At 37.5% G+C, this 22866-nt stretch overlaps 1 protein-coding gene across 3 annotated transcripts in view; it reads left to right on the top strand.

Annotated features, from left to right (window-relative positions):
* POT1 (protection of telomeres 1) overlaps positions 1 to 22866 on the top strand; it is a 137299-nt gene that overhangs the window by 103508 nt on the left and 10925 nt on the right. For 2 of the 3 annotated variants that reach the window (XM_077834557.1, XM_077834547.1), the window contains 7 exons: positions 4494 to 4657; positions 5447 to 5535; positions 7673 to 7714; positions 9058 to 9214; positions 12271 to 12476; positions 16456 to 16591; positions 19181 to 19272. In XM_077834557.1, coding sequence (XP_077690683.1) covers positions 4494 to 4657; positions 5447 to 5535; positions 7673 to 7714; positions 9058 to 9214; positions 12271 to 12476; positions 16456 to 16591; positions 19181 to 19272 — 886 coding nt within the window. Of the gene's footprint in view, positions 1 to 4493; positions 4658 to 5446; positions 5536 to 7672; positions 7715 to 9057; positions 9215 to 12270; positions 12477 to 16455; positions 16592 to 19180; positions 19273 to 21165; positions 21355 to 22866 lie in introns of those variants that run through there. The other variant, XM_077834561.1, reaches the window with a different exon arrangement.

Raw genomic sequence — 22866 nt, 5'->3', positions numbered from 1 at the left:
GTCAAGTTAAGTTCCACTAGAAGCCCCTTGCGTTCCTTTAATGATTTTGATTAACTCATCCAATAGTCAAATAATATAGATCAGAGTGCTGCAGGCAGCCAGATAGTCCTTTACAGACCATTTCTGTGGGAAAAGCGCCCATTTTCCCACAGAATAGCTATAAAGCCTCTTGGGGACAAAAACATAGTGATGGTAGTAGCCACCTGACCCCCTTGTATAATCTGTTTAACTACCAGGGTTCCACCCAATGTGACTGTACCGAGTGCACAAATAATTACATCTACATAACTGGGTTTTATCATCAAACCAAAAACTTACTTTTTATATCACCACAACTGTTACTCTTTAACATCTTCAGAACTGTTACTTTTTTACACTTCCTCAACTACCAACTGTTTACTTCCTCCAAATTCTCCCCAAACGGTGTATTAATCTCTGCAAACAACTGCCTTTTACCCTGTGCTGTCTTTACCTCAGGATTGTTCAACAAGGTAGTAAAATTTTTTTATCAATTTTTATGAATTTCTCAGTTCTCATTTCAGTTTAAAAAAGAGAGAGAAGAAGAGAAAGCTTACCATTGTTAACAGTCTGATGAAACTAATAAAATACCATCTTAAAATACAAAGACGGGAAATCAGATGGAGAAATACAACTTTAAAAAAGAGAGGAAGAGGATTGGAAGAGGTGGTGACAAATATAATGTAAACATCTCTGAATCCAAAGCTTTAAGGTGTATAGGATTTTTATACTTTTTCAAAGGACGAAGAGACAGACAGCTTTCAGGAAGAGAGCAGGTTCCACTCCATAGCACCTCCCTAGAAAAGTGCAGTCTGTTGCTGACTTCTGACACGGTGGTAGAAAGACTAAGCCAAACAGATAGTATAGAACTTGAGAGACACCACACTTCCAGTCCATCGATGAAACACGTTTTTCCATTATCACTGATTTACTTCAAGGCACATTCCAGGAATGAAGGGTAGCAATATAGTTTAGTGACTGGTCTGGCCTATAAAAAGACTACTGAGAGATGCAACATAAACCCAACATTCAGCTGTTTATTTTAAACTCAGCAGATAATTTAAGACTCTGATTAAAATAGTCTCTACTCTAAGGAAAGCCAAGAGGGAGATTGGAATCTACCTCCTATATCATTGGTGTCCAAGTGCACCTGGAATTGAATAAGCACTGACTTACCAAACACTATCCATAAAATGGGAGGTTTGAGAGTAAGCAGTAATTAGGCAAGCTCTTTATGGTCCAAACTTGGTTTCTTAGTAAAAGGAATGATCCTAGAATTTAAAGATAGTTGGCACTTTATCATTTGCCTAGTAAGTTGTTGATAATACCTGTCAGTAATGGGAGCTAATGTGCAAATCTCAAGTTACCAAGATGGAAAAACAAGTGGTTAGCCTCAAAGGAAACTCAGAAGACTGTAGAATCTCTAGTGAGAAAACTAACTGAATGTAATCAGTGCATTTCAGGCCATTCGGATATCATAGCTTTCATAATCAAAAGCTCCAAAGAGACAAAGGAATCTCACAAAACTGGGTGACTGAGCAGCAAAATGGCAGATTAAATTCAATGTTGATAAATGCAAAATATTGCACATTGGAGAACATAATCCCAATTATACACATAAAATGACAGGGTCCAAAATAGCTGTTACCACTTAAGAAAGAGATCTTGGAGTTCTTGTGGATAGTTCTCTGAAAACATCCACTCAATGTGCAGCGGCAGTCAAAAAAAGCTAACAGAATGTTGGGAATAATTAGGAAACGGATAGATAATATGACAGAAAATATCATATTGCTTCTATATAAATCCATGGTATGCCCACATCTTGAATACTGTGTGCAGATGCGGTCACCCCATCTCAAAAAAGATATATTGGAATTGGGAAAGGTTCAGAAAAGGGCAATAAAAATGCTTAGAGGTATGGAACAGCTTCCATATGAGGAGAGACTAATAAGACTTGGACTTTTCAGCTTGAAAAAGAGACAACTAAGGAGGAGATATGATAGAGTTTGATAAAATCATGACTGGTGTGGGGAAAATAAATAAGGAAGTGTTATTTACTTCTCATAACACAAGAACAAGGGGTCACCAAATGAAAGTAATGGGCAGCAGGTTTAAAACAAACAAAAGGAAGTATTTCTTCATACAATGCACAGTCAACCTGTGGAACTCCTTGCACGGGGATATTGTGAAGGCCAAGACTATAACAGGGTTCAAAAAAGAACTAGATAAGTTCATGGTGGATAGGTCCCTCAATAGGTATTAGCTAGGATGGTCAGGGATGCAAAACCATGCTTTGAAGTGTCCCTAGCCTCTGTTTGCCAGAAGCTGGGAATGGGTGACATGGGATGAATCACTTGATGATTGCCCTGTTCTGTTTATTACCTCTGAAGCATCTGGAATTGGCCACTGTCGGAAGATAGAAAACTGGGCTAGATGGACCATTGGTCTGATCCAGTATGGCTGTTCTTATGTTAAGTCTGCTCTGGTTGTCCCAATTTAATTTGAAGAGTGTGATTTTTATTACAATAATTGTATGGTGTTTCTAAATCATCAGTATCCTGAGTAGTTGGAGGTAGTGGAAATAAAATCAGTACTAATTTTTTTTTTTAATTTGTAAAGATTTGGATAGCTTTGCTTTCAGCCTTCACACTGTGCCAGTCAGTCTACCCATCATGCTACTGGAAAAATCATCATCTTTATTCACTGTTCCACTTACCTGTGTGCGTATGTATTGCTCTCTTGAAAACTTGCACTGACTTCTGGTCTTCATCTGCATCAAGCTCAACTCTTTAACCTCCTCTTCAAAGTTCTGTACAGTGTGGCTCCTGACTACATTTCCTTTTTTCCACATACAACCTATGTTCTGCCAACTCATCATATTTCAATGCTTTGTTGATAGCCTCCTTTCACAAGCAACTTTTTGCCATCTGTCACCATTCTCCAATTCCAGGAATGCACTCCCAGCCACTTTGCACCTTGTAGACTCTTAAATCTGTCTCCAAGACTCGTTAGTTTTGGTTAGCCCCTCTCTGTCTTGGGACTGGTTCTGTGCTTAGACAATTGCAAGTCTCCCATTGATTTTTAAAGGTGTAGGCCATTATCTCCAGCCCCTTCCCTCTTGCTCCCTCAAACCTTAAATATTTATCATCTAAGTGAACAAATGCAAAACACTTAATCATACATTTTTATTTTTAAAAAATAATTATCTAGGTATGTAAGAAACAAAGAGTGTCTCATGAACTGTGAGTGAACCCACTGTAAAGTGTAATGCAAAACAGATGTGGCTATAACAATAATGGGCCACACCATTAGTTAATACTAATCTGCATAAATCCATTGGCTTTAATGGAGTTTTTCCAGTCTACACCTGCTGAGAATCAGGCCCAATAAGTGCTATGAGTGCACTTAAGAAATTTCTGCCCATGTGGGCAATTATGTGTTCAAACCAGGCAGTCAAAACAGAACTTTTTAACTCTGAAACTTTTTAAGTGTTACCCCTGCAATATTGAGGTTAATCCAGTGTGAATTTAGAGTCTTCTGTAACTTACGTATATGAGTCATGTTTCAAAGGTACTTAGAGCAAGTATAAATCAAGATTATTAAATATTTGCAACTTCAAAGAAGGCTGCGTAACTGTCAGCCTATCAACTGAATCCTGGCTGATGTTTTTCAACAAGGATATGGAAAACAGTAAATTATATTCCTAAATCATTAAAATAAGTCAAAGGAAAATGAACATAGTTAACCCCCGAAATGTGCCTACCTTATGAAAAAACTGTCGTTTATTTTTGTTATAATAAAAAATATTCATTCTGAAAATATGTGAAACACCAGTAATCCTCTGGGACCTCCTTTGTCTTTGAAGTCATCTTTGTAAATAGATTTAAAAGTATTTTTGTAATTTGGCAAGTCTGTGTTTTGATATAACAGAACTGATTCTAAGCAAGGGGGGAAATACTCTACCTACTGTTGATCCGTGGAGAGGAAGTCTGGCAGAGTTAGAAGTAGTGCCAAAGGTTTGGAGCTGTGAAAGGTGTTGGTTCTTTGATGCCCCAAAGTAAATTATTTGCTCATTGAACAATAACACATGGTGGGGCATGAAACTTACTGCATTAATTTACTCCTAGTGATGTGGTGGACATACTGAGTTCTATCAAATGAACCATGTGGACATGAAAATTACAACACAGATCTGTCTCTGGAGAGTCTTTTTGCAATTATAAAAATGTACTCTGTCCTTACAGGGAGGAAGTACTTGGTCTTGTTTACTTTGGCTGCTTGGAGAGCAAAATTGATAGCAGACTTTGCAAGAAGCCAGATCCAGTCTTTCTCAACTGATGGGACAGTTGCACACCAGCTTAACATTGAGAGTAAAAGTAGATAAGGGGATTGATTCTGAGGTTCAGAGGCTTTTATTAGGAGAAAAGCATGATAATTCTATTCATTTTATATTATGAAATCATGTGTTTGCTTAGGTTGGAAGCTTTCTGAGAATTTACAGTCTGCATACAAAACAAGCCAGTGCTGAGAACCAGCCTGATGTTTCCTATGTAGAATTTCATCTTCATGGTGGCACCTGTTATGGTCGAGGAATTAGGGTCCTGCCAGAAAATAATCCAGATGTCAAAGAACTAAAAGCGTAAGTTCTGAAAATAATCTTTGAGACTAGTCTGGAAGTTTAATTGCAGTATTTTAGAATTTTAGTAAACAGAAGCTATTTACATTTGTAAGTGCTTTGGGGGTTGATTACATGTAAGCACCCAGTGCTTCTGGAGTGGAATGAGATTGCCGTTTGGCACTACCATACCACAGAACAGTTTTCAAAAGAGGGTAGGTAAGTGAGGATTAAATTTTCCAATTGAAACTATAAGAGGAGTTTAGATTAACAAATCATAATGGTCCAAGTTATGATTTAGCCAAGCTAGCAGGTGTTGTAAACATAATACTCTTTTTAAAAGTGGCATGCAGTCTTTTAATGATGAAGGTGCCAGTTAGGCAAAGTAATTAAGCATTTGCTTCACTTAAAGCATGTCCTTAGATCCAATTGAAGTCAGTGAGATTTAAGTCCATGTTTAAAGCAAGGCACATCAATAAATACTGTATTGAATTAGGGCCCATAGGCAAAGAATAGCTCAGGTTCAAGGTCTCAATTTTATATTTCATCAGAAAGTCTGCACTTCCAGCAGCACAGTTCTCTCTCTGTGCTATATAGGATATTGATTCAGAGGGTCTCTCCTACTGAATCTTCAGTAAACATGCCTATAGCCCTTGGATTCTTTTCTGTTTTCTGTCCGTACAATAGTTTCTATTATACCTAAACGTTCTAGCTGGACTCTGTGAAGAAAAGGTTCACATCTTTGATACCTTTAAGATCTATTGAAAACCACAGAAAATGTATATCTTTAAAACCTTTGTTCTTTCTTTATAGATTCATGGATTCTGTGAATCTCACAGAGAGTCAAAATGTGGAGAGCATGTCTTCACTGGAATTGGATGGCATTTTTGGCAGTCTATCATGTAAGAGCAATTGGAAATTGATTCACTATTTCTTGCTACATGAAAATAATACTGGTCATGTTATATTTATTATTGCTTTAAAGAAGACATGGAATGTTTTTCTTTCATTTAAACAAAAAGTATTTGGGAGATACAAGATACATTTCTATTAGACCAGAAACCAATATTCTCTTATTGTTCTGTTTCACAGCAGAAGATTGTCATGTAAATAAATGAATGTTAAAAAGGACTTGGTAAAGAGTTAATTTAAACACAGAGGGTAAGATCTTCACTTCACTGTAATGTAGCACTGTTTTGAAACAGCACTATGTTAAAACACACTAGAGAACATTTAGTGCACACCAGCAGGGTGTACACACCAATTAATGTGCAACTAGTGTGCATTACCCCACTGTGTACAAACCCTTAACAGGAAGCATGTTCATAAAAAACAGAATGCTGGTTTAAGGAAACTCACATCAAAAGTAAGGTGTCTACCTAAGAAAGAGACTGTCCTTTGCCTATGATGACACGTAGGAATAGTAGCAAAATACTCACTATCTCTGTTTCGAAGAACTAAGATTCAAGAATCTATTCTCCTTTCTGGGTATTTCACGAGTGTTGCTTCCATTTCATTCTGTGTATGTTACCTGCATAAATCTCTCACTCATCAAAAAAACAATAGACTCTTATGAGCTAATATACAGATGTTCAAGGGAATGGTGCTGTGGTTTTAGCAATTCAGTACATTTTTATTTTTAAAAAAGTTTATATTTGGAGGGAGAAGTTTGCAGCTACTATTGGATTCATACTTAATATACCTTTTCAATAGTTATCTCTTATATTAATTCTTTTTTGTGTAGAATGGAATCCTGTGGAACTGAATCTATTTAGGAGACCCTTACTGCTCTTAGATTCCGCTGTGGTGAACACCATTGTAGACAGAACCTCAGAATTGCTAGAAGACTAAGAAATAAGGCCTTGGGTTTATTTTAAAGCAAATTACCTGTTAGCTGTCGGATTATGAAGTTATAGACTTCTGAACTTTTGATGAGGTCCGGAACAATGAGAATAGTGAATAAATTATTCCTAGAACTCAGTCTACCAGGCAGGAGAAGTTAATGTCCAGAGCTGTTGATCAGGAAAAAAACACTTTTCAGTGTCCTTGAGCTTAACAGAAATCTATGTCCATAAAAGGCACCAGGTTTCAGAGTAACAGCCGTGTTAGTCTGTATTCGCAAAAAGAAAAGGAGTCCTTGTGGCACCTTAGAGACTAACCAATTTATTTGAGCATGAGCTTTCGTGAGCTACAGCTCACTTCATCAGATGCATACAGATATCCTATAGTGTATGGAATCTAATTGCAGAGATGTTAACTGTAATGCCATTCTTTGTTAACAAATATAGAAAACAAGGTTTGGGTGAAAGTAAAAGTGCAGCTCAAATGTGACAAGTAACGAGGGCTGTACTAACATGCGCTGTGTAAACATAAATCTAAGATAAATATTATTATATATGAATAAAGATACCTGCACCTGATGAAGCCTTTTACTGTTAGTCTCTTCTCCTATACAGTTTGAGCAAAACCTAAAGGATACTGTGATAATGAAAAATAGGTCTTGCCCAAACAGAATGGAATGGACCCTCTTATAGTAAGAGGCATTATCAGATGTAGGTATTAATCTATTGTAAAGCATCTTTCATGGTTTAAAACACTTTAATTGACACACTTATATGATCATACATTTCAATTGTCTGCCATTGGACCATATTTGGTCTAGTTAGTGGACAAACAAACACCTATGAAAAATAAAATAAAACACAAGGCGTAAGTCAGGGATCAAAAGCAAGTGGATTTTTGAATGATTAGGGGGTGCCTAATTATACCATTAGCAGTGTAGATAGGAGAGAGATTTGCCCAGCTAAAAAAATATAAATTTCTCAACTACAAATGACATCAAGACAAATATAAATGTAGTTTTACGTAGAGTATCAAGTTTTCATCAGTGATTACATTAATTTTTTCCTATTAACTGAAATGCAGCAGTTATCTATAACTCAGAATTAATAACAATCGTACAATGTTAAGTGGTTAGTAGCAATGTTATACTCAATTAACACAATTACTTTTCCTTCAAAATATGTCATTTTTTAACAGATCAGTCATATTCAGAGAGATGCCAGCAGTTATCTGTTACAGGTAGGAAGCATTTTTTTTTTTTATACCAAGGTGGTAGACTTCATATAAATAGTCTTAGAAGTTTATCTGTACATTTCAGTAAATTTCAATTTCAGTGTACACACACATACTGATGAAAAAATATTTCCATTGATGATCATCAGAATTTACAGATGGTCCAAGTAACAAAAATGCTGCTAGAGAACTTATTGGAGTTTAATTTAAGGATATATGCTTTGTATATTTTGACATGTGATGTTGACAATTTGTGTTTTAATGGTTAGAAAGCTTAACTTTTTGAATCATTACTGTCTGAACCCTCCCAATTGTCTGACCACTTCCCCCCCCATAATTTCCAATATATGTGAAAATTTAAAATGATAAAAATAGAAAAAGCTTAAAAATAAAAATAGATATTATCCATCAAAACTAAAAGAAAATAAAAATCAAATTTTGCCAACCCTACTTATAAGTAATAAAGATGGATGTTGAGATGTTAGCTACAAAACTGTTGAAGTAAATGTAATTGTCTAATTACCATTATGAATGTTGTTTTTAAGGAAGATATGCATTTAGATGTAGATAAAGCCACACTACAAATTGGGCAGTTATATCTATTGGATGCTAATATATTCAGCCTTGTATTTTCATCCTCTCAATTGGCAGTATCTTGTTCTAGTCACCTTTGTTGAAATATCCTATTGTATTTGTTTCATTGTGTTGGAACATTTTTAAATGGGAAGAAATTACAATATTTTAAGAAATTGCAAAATTACATTCTTATTAAAATAGGTAGGATTTTTCCCTACTTGAATCCTTTTCACCCAGGCGTAAATCACTGCAGACTTTGGGAATGTCTTGTGTCTGAAAGGCCAAAGGAACCATTTGAAACATTGTACTTGTAAAGCGGAGGCTGCAGCCACAAATACATTTCTCAAGAGTTCTGTCAGCTCAGCTCATACCTGTTGCTGCCACTCTTTTCATAAAAATGGACATGTGATTTGTCAAAACTGGCTTAAGTGCTGCAAGAAGACCATTTTACTTTACCAGGGTTTGCAAATCTAACAATCAGTTCCATGGGAATTGTAATTTCAGCTATCAGCTGACTTACTTAGAACCTTTATCAGTTTTAGCTACAGCTGCACACAGATTCTGCAAAAGTAATTTCTCAAATGTGCTTATATACTTTAAGATCCAATAGAGTATCTTTTCCTTTTTCAAGAAAATTCTGAAATTAAAAAAACAGCAGTGAAAATTCTTTAAACACATCCCTGTGATGTTCCCATCCACTCACCTTATTGTGCACTTTTTTGTTCCAGGTATTGTTTTATTGCTTAATAGGTTGTATTTTTATTGCTTTATAGTGTTAACAGATCATCAGCATTTAGATGACACAGCACTGAATACTATTTTGAACAGCGCAGCTCCTCAACAGTATCGCATTAGAGCAAAACTGAGAACTTTTAAACCCCAGAAGCTCTATCAGTCTGTTAAACTTTATTGTTCAAAATGCAACTCACTGTAAGTATTTTACATAATAACAGTAAAAGTTACAGATTGCTCAGTATGTTTTAGGAATCTTAGATAATCTTTTAAATATTTTCATCTTTCTTTTAACACTGAAGATGAGTTGAATTTAAATCCATTTCATTTCAAGCAAAGGCTTAGAAGCTTACTGAAATTAGTTGGGGAAAACTGTAATCATATGGGATATGCTTAATAAGTTCTGTTCAGTGGCTCCAGAATTCTAGTTTCTGTTCCAGTTTGCAAATATGGCACTCAATTATGCCCTGGACCTAGAAGCAAGATTTACCTAACCCTACTCTTACAATTTTTTGAGTATCCCATCACAATAATCTGTTGGTATCCACATAACTATCTGTATTTTGGCTTTTAGAATTCTAGAATGGTGGAGACTGCCAGTACAACTAGAGACAGAGTTTTGCTTTATTTTCAAAGTTATTTTATTTAAGGGGGAAAAATACCATTTGAAAACTGTCAGATATCAATTTTGTCTTGGCAAAACTCACTACTGTAAGTTAAGTAAAAATTCAGGAAATCTTTGATGTTTCAAGAAAGTGCATTGAATGTGTTAAATAACGTTAACATCATTTCACCTTCTAGCACATCATGAAGAGCAGAGTAGTATGTGTGTTTAAGAGTCTTACTTCTGGGTTTTAATCCTAGATCTCATAAAATCACCATGTGGCCTTGGAAAGAGTTTTAACATCTCTCGGTGTCCCATCTTTAAAAAGAGGATAATGCCTTTCTGATAGAGGAGGGTTGTGCGGGTTAATAATGTTATTCAAGGATGATCCTGAAAACTGATGAGCTCTCTGCCCCAGCACGTGCTTAACTTTAGATTACTCAAATGCTTGAAGTTGAGCATGTGCTGAAATGCCTTGCTAAAATGCGGCCGGACCACTCAGTTTCTTTCGAGATCGAGCCCTCTCTGTGGTGAAAATGTATACATCTGTATACCACTGTATACATCACTGTGCAGTATTATCAGTGCTTACTGGTCCTCTTATGAGACTTTCTTACAATATGTTATTTATACAGAAGCTTTCAGCCCAAGGTACTTTACAAACTGTGCTAACTTCTGACTGCATCTGGACATACACTTGAAAAGTCACAGCCAGAGTGGGGAGTTTTATCCTGTTCCTGCCCTCCCCCCCACAATCTGCAGAAGGACTGTTCTGAAGTTGCTCTGTAAATGGAGCTTAGGAGAGGGGCATTCCATCATGGTATCAGGGGGACCCATATATTCCACTTCCCCATCTATAAAATGGGGAATAATAGCACTTCCGTACCTCAAAGTGCTGTTGTGAGGATAAATCCAGTAAAGATTGTGATTTGCTTTGAGATCTACTGATGAAAAGTGCTATATGAGAGCTAAGTGTTCTTATCATAGACTTGAAGGCCAGAAGGGGCCATAATGATAATCTAGTTTGGCCTCAGCCACCCACTTCTGTAGTAGGCCCTTACCTACGGCGAGTTAGTGAAGTCTTCAAGGAAATAAGCTTTATTTTAATAATCAATGGTACAGTTCAGTTCTAACAATTTAAGAACGTTGTCCTGTATTAGACAAACATCTGTGTTTTACAATTAAAATTAAATTACAATTAAATTAAAAATGTTACTGGTTTAAAAAAGAGAGGGTTCTTCATTTGAGTAGAGCTGTCAGATTTGATAGGACATTTTTTTATAGGAAGATGCCGATTCATCAAAATCAAAACATTCCAGGGGCATAGGTCACTTCCGACAAAATATTGTTTTTAAAAAAAATTGAAGCATTTCAGTAAAATCAGAACACTTTGATTTTTCATTTTATTTCAGTTACTTTTCATTTCAAAATTTTATTTCATATTTAATTTTTTTATTTTTGTTTTATTTTAAATAAAATATTTTTAAAAATGAAAATTTTAAAACCAAAATGTTTTGATTGACCCAGAACAAAAAAGCTGGAAAAATTTTGTTTGGTGAGAAAATTTCAAAATTTGATAAGTTCCAAAGCAGAGTGAAATACTTTAAAAATCATGTAGCAAATGAATGAATAAATAAATACAAATGCCAATAGAAGAAAAAAACAGACACAATTAATACTGAATACTCTTTCGTGCAGTACAGTTATGCGTTCAGAAGCATGCTCTGGTTGGAATTTTGCCCTTGATTTCTTTGGGAGCAGGGAATTGGTGTGGATAAATGCTTTTTTAAATAGAGATATTCTGAGTTTCTGACATCTGTGGTGCTTTTTTTTTTTTTTTAAAGATTTTTTTTTTTTTTCTTCAGTGTAACAATGTTTCTTGTCTCCTTGTTGCTATTCCACTCAAAGCCAGCAAGGCTTTTTCCCCCAACAGAAAGTGTGCCAGAACATTTCCTGTTAAAATTTCATAAGCAATCCACTATCTTTGTGTTCATGGTTACACTTATACATTGGCTTGATCCTGCAAGCTATTCCACCATGCAGAGCAAGGAATGCAATGTGTTTGCACTCCAGCACAAGTACAAACAGTGATTATGTGTGGCACAACGTAAGGTATTGTCTTGTAGTGGAAAGTGGTCTCAAACAGCTGCTGCTCTTGTTTTCTTTTTCTTTTTTTTTTTTGCAGAATGCATGGTAAAATAGAGTAGGGTAATCTGGATTTCAGTGCTAAAGAGATATGTAGCTATGTGGCCATTTTAGGGCCTATTCCAAAGCCCAGTGAAGTCAGTGGGAATCTTTCTGTTGATTTCAGTGTGGGCTTGGATGAAGGTGTTAGGCTTTACCCCTGCTGATAGACAGGATTAGTTTTCTTGGCATGCAGCAGCAGGCTCATTAATGCAGGACTAGTTTTCCTTGAGCTTATATGCACAACACTCCACGCCTTTGCTGTGCACCATCAAACCCTTAAATTGCTACAACTTGTTGTATATTATCTTTTGTCAAAGATCAGTGTGGAAAGGTGAATTTTCCTGTATATGCTGTTATAATAATATTTCAGTATCTTGTTTATTTAAAGTACTGCATTTCAACTACTAGACTATTGAAAGAGAAGCTGCTACTATTTACCTATTGATTTCTCAAATGTTTTTAGGCAAGAAGTTCCAGATGGAGATGATTTTGACTTAATATTAAGAGACTGTGCAGCTACAGCTCCAAATCCAGAAGTACATAATTCATTGTGGTATGATTCTGCAGTGTGGGATACAGAAAATCAGGGGCAAAGAAAAATAGCTGTTCATTTTGTAAAACATGATGAGCTGCTTCAAGAGCCAGAAGATACTTTAATTATGGTACAAGGTAAGATAGTTAAATTACAGTTATACCACCTAGGATGGCACAGTGGTCTTTACCACTAGAAATTTAGGATTTAAATATCTCTGATTTAAAAACAAAAAGTTAGTGAGTTGTATTTAGAAACAAGCACACACATATTAGAATCAGCATTAAGAGATGGTAAAATCCATTAGAATTTTAAGGTTAGAGGTGGTTGGTTGAGTCTCTGAAGTTTTAGATAAAATCTAAACTTGCAAAAATAGTGGGTTTGGATTTCTTGTAAACCAGACAGGAATCAGATACCTTTGTATCTGATAGATCCAAACCAAGAAGCTTATTCATGATGCATTTTTTTTTAAAAATGTACTGTCTCCAGCTGGACTTTTAGGTAGGTATCGTTCTGATTTGGAATGTGATTGAAGATTTTTGGCAAGACTGCAAACGTGGCTGGATAAATAAAAGGCTTCTGATAATGCAGACCTACTATTTACTTTGTCAGCCTCTGGATGTCAGTGTTGTGTCACATAAATAAAGCTGAAGCAGTGTGCTTTTTATCTGATTGATTTTTTAGGGGGAAAGAAAAAAAGCCACCTAACTTTAAACAAAGCAATTTAGGCAAAGATATAAATGAGAATGTTTGGATAGAATGTAAATAAGAAATTTTTGCACAGCTTCACATTCTGAATTTAAAACAAGGTCACAGTATCCAAGTGGATCAAGGTAGAAGGGCAAGGGTGAGTCAGCTGGCCCTTTCTGTGGACAGATCATTAGGGTTAATGACAAAGCCCCTTCTGTTTGCTACTTAGCTTATTATCTGACTAGTTTCAACAGTAATCTGCTTTGTGGTGTGTCCCCACATTCTTCAGTCTGTTGATACAATTTTCTTCCTTTGTAAAAACCTTGTCTCCCCAGTTCTGTGTCTGTTTTTTTTTTCCCCAAAATAACCAAACAGTATACCTTGCTCTGCAAATCACTGGAAGATATTAAAGCCCCAGCAGCTGAGTGTGTGTGTGTGTGTGTGTGTGTGTGTGTGTGTGTGTGTGTGAGAGAGAGAGAGCATGTGGAGTGGAAGTGAAAGACACAATTGTAAATCTTCATATGTTTACTAAAAGAAACTTTAGCTGACCAGTATGTCAGTTCATTTTCTTTTCTCCTTCCGAATATTGACAATGGAATGTCTCTAAAAAAGATGGCTACTCACAGAATTTGGGCTTTTTACTTTTTCATTTACAAGTTCTGGGAGGAATTTTTTGAGTGTTCCCAGATACATCCTTAATTTCTGCACATACACACAACAGCAGCTATTCTTCTGGCCAAGTAGATCTAAATATTACTCTTGGTGTTGCATAAGCAGCTTGCTTTAGTACAGTATGAGATCCTCCCTTCCCCAGAGAGGATTTTTTTTGCCTCTGTTGAGCTGAGAGTTGAGATAGAGCTAAATCCAGGAAACAGATTCACTGCTAGGTCAGCCTTTATTTAGACAACTTTTAATGAACATAAATAGAACTAATTTGTGGCAAACCTTAAAAAAGATGTAGTTTAAGATATTGATTATATTTAGATTAATATGTACTATCATTTACTTCAGTTTTTATCCAGTAAATGCACTCTGATTCATTTCAAAGGACAGCTATTGTTAATCTGACACATTTGTTGATGTTAATTTGTTAGTACACTGAAAACATTGTCTAGATTGACTTTGTATTCCAAATACCTTTAAATTATGGAGGCATCCCAATGGTTCCATAGTTAAGGCTGTACTGAGTTTTATGCTTAACACATGATTTAAATCCTTTGTCTGACCATAACATTTCAAGCATTGTGTTCTGAAGAGGTTGTTGCTATGGCACTGGACTGGATTCTATTCTTGGCTCTGCTATGTAACCCCAAGCAAGTCATTTCATGTCTCTGTGCCTCTGTTCCCCTCCCAAGTTTTATTCATCTTTTATGGTTTTATTATTGGTAGGTAGTCTGTTACTATGTATTTGTACAGTGCCTAGCACAGTTGGGCCCTGATCTGGTTGGTTTCTCTAGTCACTCCTGCATGATAAATAACTGTAATAACAATAATAATAAAATATATGAGACAAAGCCATAGTTCCTATAATAATGCTTTTGTAAGATCTTAAATCTAATTTAAACTAAAGTTGTTTTTGCAGAAAGTTACTTATTTCAGGAAATTCACTGCTATATTTCTTTCCTATTATCCATTCATGAACTAATTAATTCAAATGTTATTTAGCCAAAAGCTGGTGGTTATTACGTGCGTAACAATAATTACAGGGTTAAGTGTATCAAACTGGTTCTTGAAATTACAAGGAAACAGAATTATACTGGTCTGAGGTCAGAGTGTTTCTAGATTCAATCCAGCAACCATATTAGACAAGCACGGCTGTGATTGAAGGACCTGTGATCATTTTAAGAAATTACATTCCTGTATCTCTAAGGGATAAAATGCATGTCTCATGATACTAGATCGGGGTGGGCACACTACGGCCCACGGGCCACATCCAGCCCATTGGACCTTTTAATCCGGCCCTCAAGTTCCTGCTGGGGAGTGGGGTCGAGGGCTTTGTGCAGCTCCTGGAAGTAGCTGCATGTCCACCCTCCAGTTCCTATGCATAGGGGCAGCCAAGGCCAGGGGGCTCCGCACACTGCCCCAAGGGCCGCCCCCCACAGCTCCCACTGGCCAGGAACTGTGGCCAATGGGAGCTGCAGGGGCAGCACCTGTGGACGGAGCATCACACAGAGCCGCCCACGCTGTGCCTCCGTGTAGGAGCTGGAGAGGGGCGTGCAGCTGCTTCTGGCAGCTGCGGGGGAGGTGCCTACGGTCGGGGCAGCGCGTAGAGCTGCCTGGCTGTGCTTTCAGTAAGCACCGCCTGGAGCCTGAGCCCTTCCCTCCCCCTGCCCCAGCCCTAGCCTTGATCCCCCTCCCGCCCTCCAAACCCCTCGGTCCCAGCCTACAGCACCCACCAAAGCCCAAACCCCTCGTCCCCAGCCAGAGCCCTCAACCCCTCTGCACCCTAGCCCCCTGCTCCAGGCCTGATCTCCCTCCGCACTTTGAACCCCTCAGTCCCAACCCAGAGCACCCTCCTGAACCCCAAACCCCTCATCCCCAGCCCCATTCCAGAGTCCGCACCCCCAGCCGGAGCCCCCACACCGAAGTGGAGCCCCATCCAGCCCGGAGCCCCATCGCACACCCTGAACACCCCATTTCTGGCCCCTCACCCTCTCCCGTGCCCCAACCCCTAATTTTGTGAGCAATCATGGCCCGCCATACAATTTCTATACCTAGATGTGGCCCTCAGGCCAGAAAGTTTGCTCACCCCTGTGCTAGACTCAGAAAATCCTAGCTTCTCCAGTAATATAAAGCATTCATTTCTAGTCTTGGTAAGTTACCACATAGTACTTAAAATCATATTATCATGTTTACTACTGTGTTGCATTTTTCCCCTCACTTCAGTTCTGATGCTGTTTTAACAGCCACTTGCTCTCATATTGCTAGCTAAAATTTAATGTCTTGTACCACTTAAAAGCTGGAATGTCAAGCTGTTTTCTAGTGGTATAAAGTGTATTCTAGTTCTGGTTGTTCTCAAGACAGCAACCACTAAAATTGCTGGAAATGTAGTGAAAGAAAGAACAAAATGTAACTTGAGTAAAGTTACTTTAAGGTCTGTTATCTTGTTAGCTACTATTGTTATCATGACATATATTTAAAACATATGTTATGGTAACTTACAGCTTTGATTGAACATGTAGCACATGTGGTTGTGTTAACATTTTGTTCTCTTTGCATGCAGTAATGAGTCGCTTTTAAAAAATGTGTGTGGTTGTTCCTATACTTTTAATACATGCAGTACATTAAGGAGTTTCGTCAACACTGGCCTGCGTACAGTGATGAATTACAGATGCTGAAATGGATATCTGATAGGCCAAGACAGATGAATCAAGTAATTTAGGATTAAATACAATTAAGAAAACACTTTTTTTTTACATTTAATAGGAGGGACGCTAAAAGAAATCAGAAAACTTTCAAGAAGATTTAAATGTATTATACCTGTGAGATCCACAAAAGAAGATCTTGAGTTACTAGACCTTTCAGCTCCCTTCCTTTTGCAAGGGAAAATATGGCATTATGGGTACGTTAAAAGAAAAAAAAAGCCTTAATAGTTTAGAAGTGGTTGCAATTAATAGATGTATAGTAAGTTAGTTTGTTTCAATAACTTAATTCCAGTGTCACTTGCAAACAGATATAACTTTACCTTCTAAAGCTTGTTCTTGAAAAGAATTGTCCATGACAATTGCAAAAATTAAAATTGTATGGAAGAAGAAGACATTGATCTGGATCCTGACCGTGAAACTTATGCTACCACCACTATAGTTAAGAGAAAAGAAACTTACATGGTACACTTCTATTTTCAGGAGCTGACAGCTTTTTTAAAATAACTACCCTTTAGGTTAAAAAAACCTTATTCTCAGCCCACAGACTTTCCTATAATTCTCTGGATGGTAGCGAGGGTTAGGAGGGTTTCCTCAAGGGTCAAGGCTTCTAGGAGGCAGTGGGTATAGGAGCTCATGGGCTAGGGGTGTCAGTGCTTGACTATATGCATATATGCCCTCCCATGCACTTTAAATGATGTGCTACAGCCCCTACTTGATGGTGTGAAAAGATGAGGAGTACTTGTGGCACCTTAGAGACTAACCAATTTATTTGAGCATAAACTTTCGTATGCAGCCGATGAAGTGAGCTGTAGCTCATGAAAGTTTATGCTCAAATAAATTGGTTAGTCTCTAAGGTGCCACAAGTATTCCTTTTCTTTTTGCTAATACAGACCAACACGGCTGTTACTCTGAAACCTATGAAAAGATGGTTATCTGAACTTATTAGCTTTTTCTGCCTTAAAAAATAGAAACGCTCTTGATCATAAAGACATGCCTACTTACACACCTCATTGAGGCAAAGGCATTGGTTTCTGCTGGGCACAGGTCATCACCAGTACAAAGTACCACCCTTTGAGCTGTCAGCATGCCCCATGTGATCACTAACTGTTTGGCAGCTCAGCTTCGTAGATGGGGCCTGCAGGTGTTTCCTTGTTCCTAGATGTCTGTCTCATAAGGGCCCAGTCTTATAACTATGCCCTACAGGAGATATTTTCCCTCTTTAAATCTTTGGGTTTTATTGTAAACATTGAAAAATCACACTGGTTCCTACGCAGTCTTTCACCTTCCTAGGAGCCATCTTAGATATGACAAGAGCCCTAGATTTTCTGCCCAGAACAGGATTTGAGATCTTCAGGCAGTAAACCTAGTCAGTCCAGAGGAGCAGGAGCAGTAGTTTTTCATTTGGCCTGATGGCAGGTTGTACCCTTGTTGCCCTCTTTGCATGGGTATGGATGTGTCCCTTGCAGAGGTGGTTCAGTCTACTGTGCAGACCAAATCATGGCCTGTACATTATAGTTTCCCTTATTCAGAAGGTTCGTGATTCTCTTTTGGAGTGAAAGCTCCCAAAGTTTGTCTCGAAGAGAAGCCCATCCCACAGCCAGCACGTTGAATAATAGTAGGCACAAAGGCCTCCAAACTTGGGAGTTCATTTAGGAAACTTGAAGGTTCATGATGTTTCAAAGTCTCACTTGTGTGCGTTAAGACCTTTACAGTAAAATTAAATGTGCACCAAGGTATGGTTGGTGTAGGGGCGATCCTTGAATTCCCTGACAGCTGTACGTCTAAAATCTCAGCCTTTGCAATTTTCATTAACGGTCTTACATTTCATCTATGTAGAATTTTTGGGTATTATCTTATTGCCCATGTAGTTGTCCTAACTCTGAATGCCACATATTCTATGTAACATATTTTAAAGGTATGAATTATATTCCTGCAACGTATTAAACCAAATTCTGCTATATTTTCTCCATTGTAAAACCAGAGTGACTTTATTGATATCTGCTTCACACCAGTGTAAGTGGGAGCAGAATTAGGTCCACTGATTCTACATGACAAATTTGCTTTTAAAGCTAATCTTAAAGATAATAAATGTCAATTTTATGTTATAACTGTAACATACTAGCACAGAAGCTTATTTTGAGGGCAGAATAATGCTACCATAATTTTGTTTCTTAGGGCAAATGAAAACAACTTTATATGGACATCTCTCAACATTAGATATTTTTATTCACTTACAGTATTTTAGTTGCTGTCTTACATTCTGTAAAGGTTTGATGATGATACATTAGTACTCCAGGAATAAAAAGGAGAGGTTCTTTTAATGACTCATAATTAAAATATTTTAGGCACAGGTTAATCCAAATTCCTATACTAATAATCTTATAAGCCTATCATGTATTTTAATACATAGTAGAGTTTCAGATTTATTACTGTTGTTACAAAATTGCACTTTATAAGTATTGTTAAAGAACCAAAAGTGCTAGTGTATGAATATGTGCTCAGTTGGTATCAGTGCACAGTTAGCCTTTTTTATTCAATTAGGCTTTTTTGTGGGTCAAAATAACTTACTTTTTGTAGCTGGTGATTCAAAAGGAGCATTAATGTAGTTTAGTACTTTAGATGTTGTACAAAGCTTCTCTGCCTTAAAAAACCTGATTTGTACACTGATGGTTTGCATCTCCACTGAGTAACTTTATTTGAATAAACTTGTTTGGCACAGAATGAACAAGCTAATAGTTCATCACCTTGAAGTCTGTACACTAACAGCATCTTATTTTAAATGTCAGGTGCAAACAGTGTTCGAATCAGAAGACTATCCAGAGTCTCAGTTCCCTTGCAGTAGAAGAACCATCATGGGAGCCCACTGAAATAGCACGAGGTTAGCTAACATCATTATGACCTGAACTAGATTGTGTCTTGATTCTTAAGGTAGATACAAATTGTCTCACTGAATGGATTACACTTTTGCTCGGATCTTTGTGTCCTATGGATGCATGTGTATTTGCATATATGATTACCTTTTTAGAATATTATATTAAAGATGAACTGAAAAACTTTTTACCTTTTGGAATGTGAGCTCATTGTTTAGTGTTTATTCCTAACCAGGTGACATTTTTAACAATTAAAATAGTGCAAGTGTAACGAATCTTTGTACTTATAGATGAGTATATAGATGAGCTATACACACATATGTAGCATCAGGAATAAAATTTGTACCATGCACAAGTCTTTCACTTGAGCAAAATGTGAATCTTCCTTAGCTGTAAATGATAGTAAGGTTTGTATCATTTTTTTAAACACTACCCTTAGAGGACATAAACACTAGCCTACTACATAACCCAGGGAATTGGTAAAGAGTTCATCGCCCAAGTCAAAAAGGTTTGAGCCCCTAACTCCCCTTTCTGCTTTTGAAAATCTCCCTGTCTATTCCTTGTGTTGCTTTAGATAGTCTCATCAACTGATGGAAGGAAAACAGAGCCCTGGGAAATACAATGGGTAAAGAAGATAACAGTTTGAACTGTTTCTAAATTTAATTATTTTAAATCAGTTCACATCCTAATAAGGATTTGCAATCTCAAGTAGTATCTAAGTCTGACTGATTTTATTAAAGAATACAGACTACTGCAGAAGCATGATGTGTCTCACAAATATCCTCTCATGTTTATTCTGTATTAGTAAATATAAGCTAACACATAACTTACAGTATCAAATTGTGTTCATTAGAAATTTACTTTCCCCCCCAAATTAAAAAAAACAACTAAATTCATTAAATGAAAGCTTTCCAACAAATTAAATAAAAGCAGTAGTTGGGAGATGCGTAATTCCTCACAGCATAATTCATCAACATATCAATGTGGCTACTGCATGAAAACCAATTTTGTCTGGCTGAATAAATAGCTTTGGTTTGGTTAGATTGAACCCTTTGCTTTCAGAATGTACTTTCCTGACGTATTTTAGTCACTGAGTGGTGGATCATGGCAGCATAAACAGTGTACATGACTTGTTTATAGGTAAATACTTGATCGACTATTTACATTTTCCCCAGAATTGTCTAATTAAAGATAGCACAGGTATAAAATGGAGAGATATATAAATGTCTATAATACAAAAGTAATGCATATAATATATAACTAATATTTCCGTAAGAATTGGAATTCATATGAAGGTCTATGATGCAAGAAGAGTGTTAAAAAGCATCAGTTGTTTATATTCAAATATCGATGGGTTGTAAGAGCCCAAAATGCAAAGTCTTCCCTATTTTACAATTGTGGACTCCTTTTAGTGGAGTCTAGACTCTTACTAAACAAAATTTCGTGAAGGTGACCTAGTCTGGAATCATCAGGAGAAACTGAATAAGTGGTGTGTAAACAGGTCATCCACCTTTTTCTTGGAAGAAACTTCAACCATGTTTCTGTAGAGATGTTTATTCTCACATAACTTGAAACATATACTGCAAGCAATTATTTTTACTTATTTTATCAATTTGATTTTAAAAGTATGTGAATATATTTCTAGTTTTAACTGATTATATATCATTTGCGCATAGAATCAGAATCCTAGAAATGTAAGACTAGAAGGGACCTCAAGAGGTTATCTAGTCCAGCCCCCCGTGCTGAGGCAGGACCAACTAAACCTAGACCATCCCTGACAAGTGTTTGTCTAACCTGTTCTTAAAAACCTCCAATGACAGGGATTCTTTAACTTTCCTTGGAAGCATATTCCAGTACATTTTTTTGTGTGTAATATCTAATCTAAATCTCCTTTTCTGCAGAGTAAGCTCGTTACTTCTTGTCCTGTCTTCAGTGGATTTGGAGAACAGTTGATCACCATCCTCTTTGTAACAGCCCAAACATAGAATCATAGAATATCAGGGTTGGAAGGGACCTCAGGAGATCATCTATACCAACCCCCTGCTCAAAGCAGGGCCAATCCCCAACTATGGATTGTCAACTTTGTCAAGCCTGACCTTAAAAGCTTCTAAGGAAGGAGATTCCACCACCTCCCTAGGTAACGCATTCCAATGTTTCACCTAGTGAAAAAGTTTTTCCTAATATCCAACCTAAACCTATGCAACTTGAGACCACTGCTCCTTGTTCTGTCATCTGCTACCACTGAGAACAGTCTAGATCCATCCTCTTTGGAACCCCCTTTCAGGTAGTTGAAAGCTGTCAAATCCCCCTTCATTCTTCTCTTCCGCAGACTAAACAATCCCAGTTCCCTCAGCCTCTCCTCATAAATCATGTGTTCCAGTCCCCTAGTCCTTTTTGTTGCCCTCCACTGGACGTTTTCCAATTTTTCCACATCCTTCTTGTAGTGTGGGGCCCAAAACTGGACACAGCACTCCAGATGAGGCCTCACCAATGTCGAATAGAGGGGAATGATCATGTCCCTCAATCTGCTGGTAATGCCCCTACTTATACATCCCAAAATGCCATTGGCCTTCTTGGCAACAAGGGCACACTGTTGACTCATATCCAGCTTCTCGTCCACTGTAACCACGAGGTCCTTTTCTGCAGAACTGCTGCCAAGCCATTCGGTCCCTAGTCTGTAGCGGTGCATGGGATTCTTCTGTCCTAAGTGCAGGACTCTGCACTTGTCCTTGTTGAACCTCATCAGATTTCTTTTGGCCCAATCCTCTAATTTGTCTAGGGCCCTCTGTATTCTATCCCTACCCTGCAGCCTATCTACCTCTCCTCCCAGTTTAGTGTCATCTGCAAACTTGCTGAGGGTGCAATCCACACCATCCTCCAGATCATTAATGAAGATATTGAACAAAACCGGCCCGAGGACTGACCGTTGGGGCACTCCACTTGATACCGGCTGCCAACTAGACACGGAGCCATTGATCATTACCTGTTGAGCCCAGCAATCTAGCCAACTTTCTATCCACCTTATAGTCCATTCATCCAGTCCATACTTCTTTAACTTGCTGGCAAGAATACTGTGGAAGACCGTGTCAAAAGCTTTGCTAAAGTCAAGGAACAACACATCCGTGACATATTTGAAGACTGTTACCTGGTCCCTCCTCAGTAGTCTCTTCTCAAAACTAACATGCCCATTTTTTTAACCTTTCCTCGTATGTCAGGTTTTCTAACCATTTTATCATGTTTGTTGCTGGACTCTCCAATTTGGCCACATATTTCTTAAAGTGTGGCACCCAGAACTGGACTCAGTACTCCAACTGAGTCTTCACTGGTGCCAAGTGGAGCAGGATAGTTACCTCTCATGTCTTATTACATATGATATTCCTGTTTATACACCCCAAAATATTAGCCCTTTTCACAATTGCATCACGTTGACTCATATTCAGTTTGTGATTCACTTTAACCCCCAGATCCTTTTCTAGCCAGTTATTCCCTGTTTTGTAGTTGTGCCTTTAGTTTTTCATTCCCAAGTGTAGTACTTTGCACTTGTCTTTTGATGAATTTCATCTTGTTGATTTCAGACCAATTTTCCAATTTGTCAAGGTCAT

This window comes from Eretmochelys imbricata, chromosome 1, assembly GCF_965152235.1.
Source record: "Eretmochelys imbricata isolate rEreImb1 chromosome 1, rEreImb1.hap1, whole genome shotgun sequence".
NCBI lineage: Eukaryota > Metazoa > Chordata > Testudines > Cheloniidae > Eretmochelys > Eretmochelys imbricata.
This window is presented reverse-complemented; position numbering and strand designations above follow the sequence as displayed.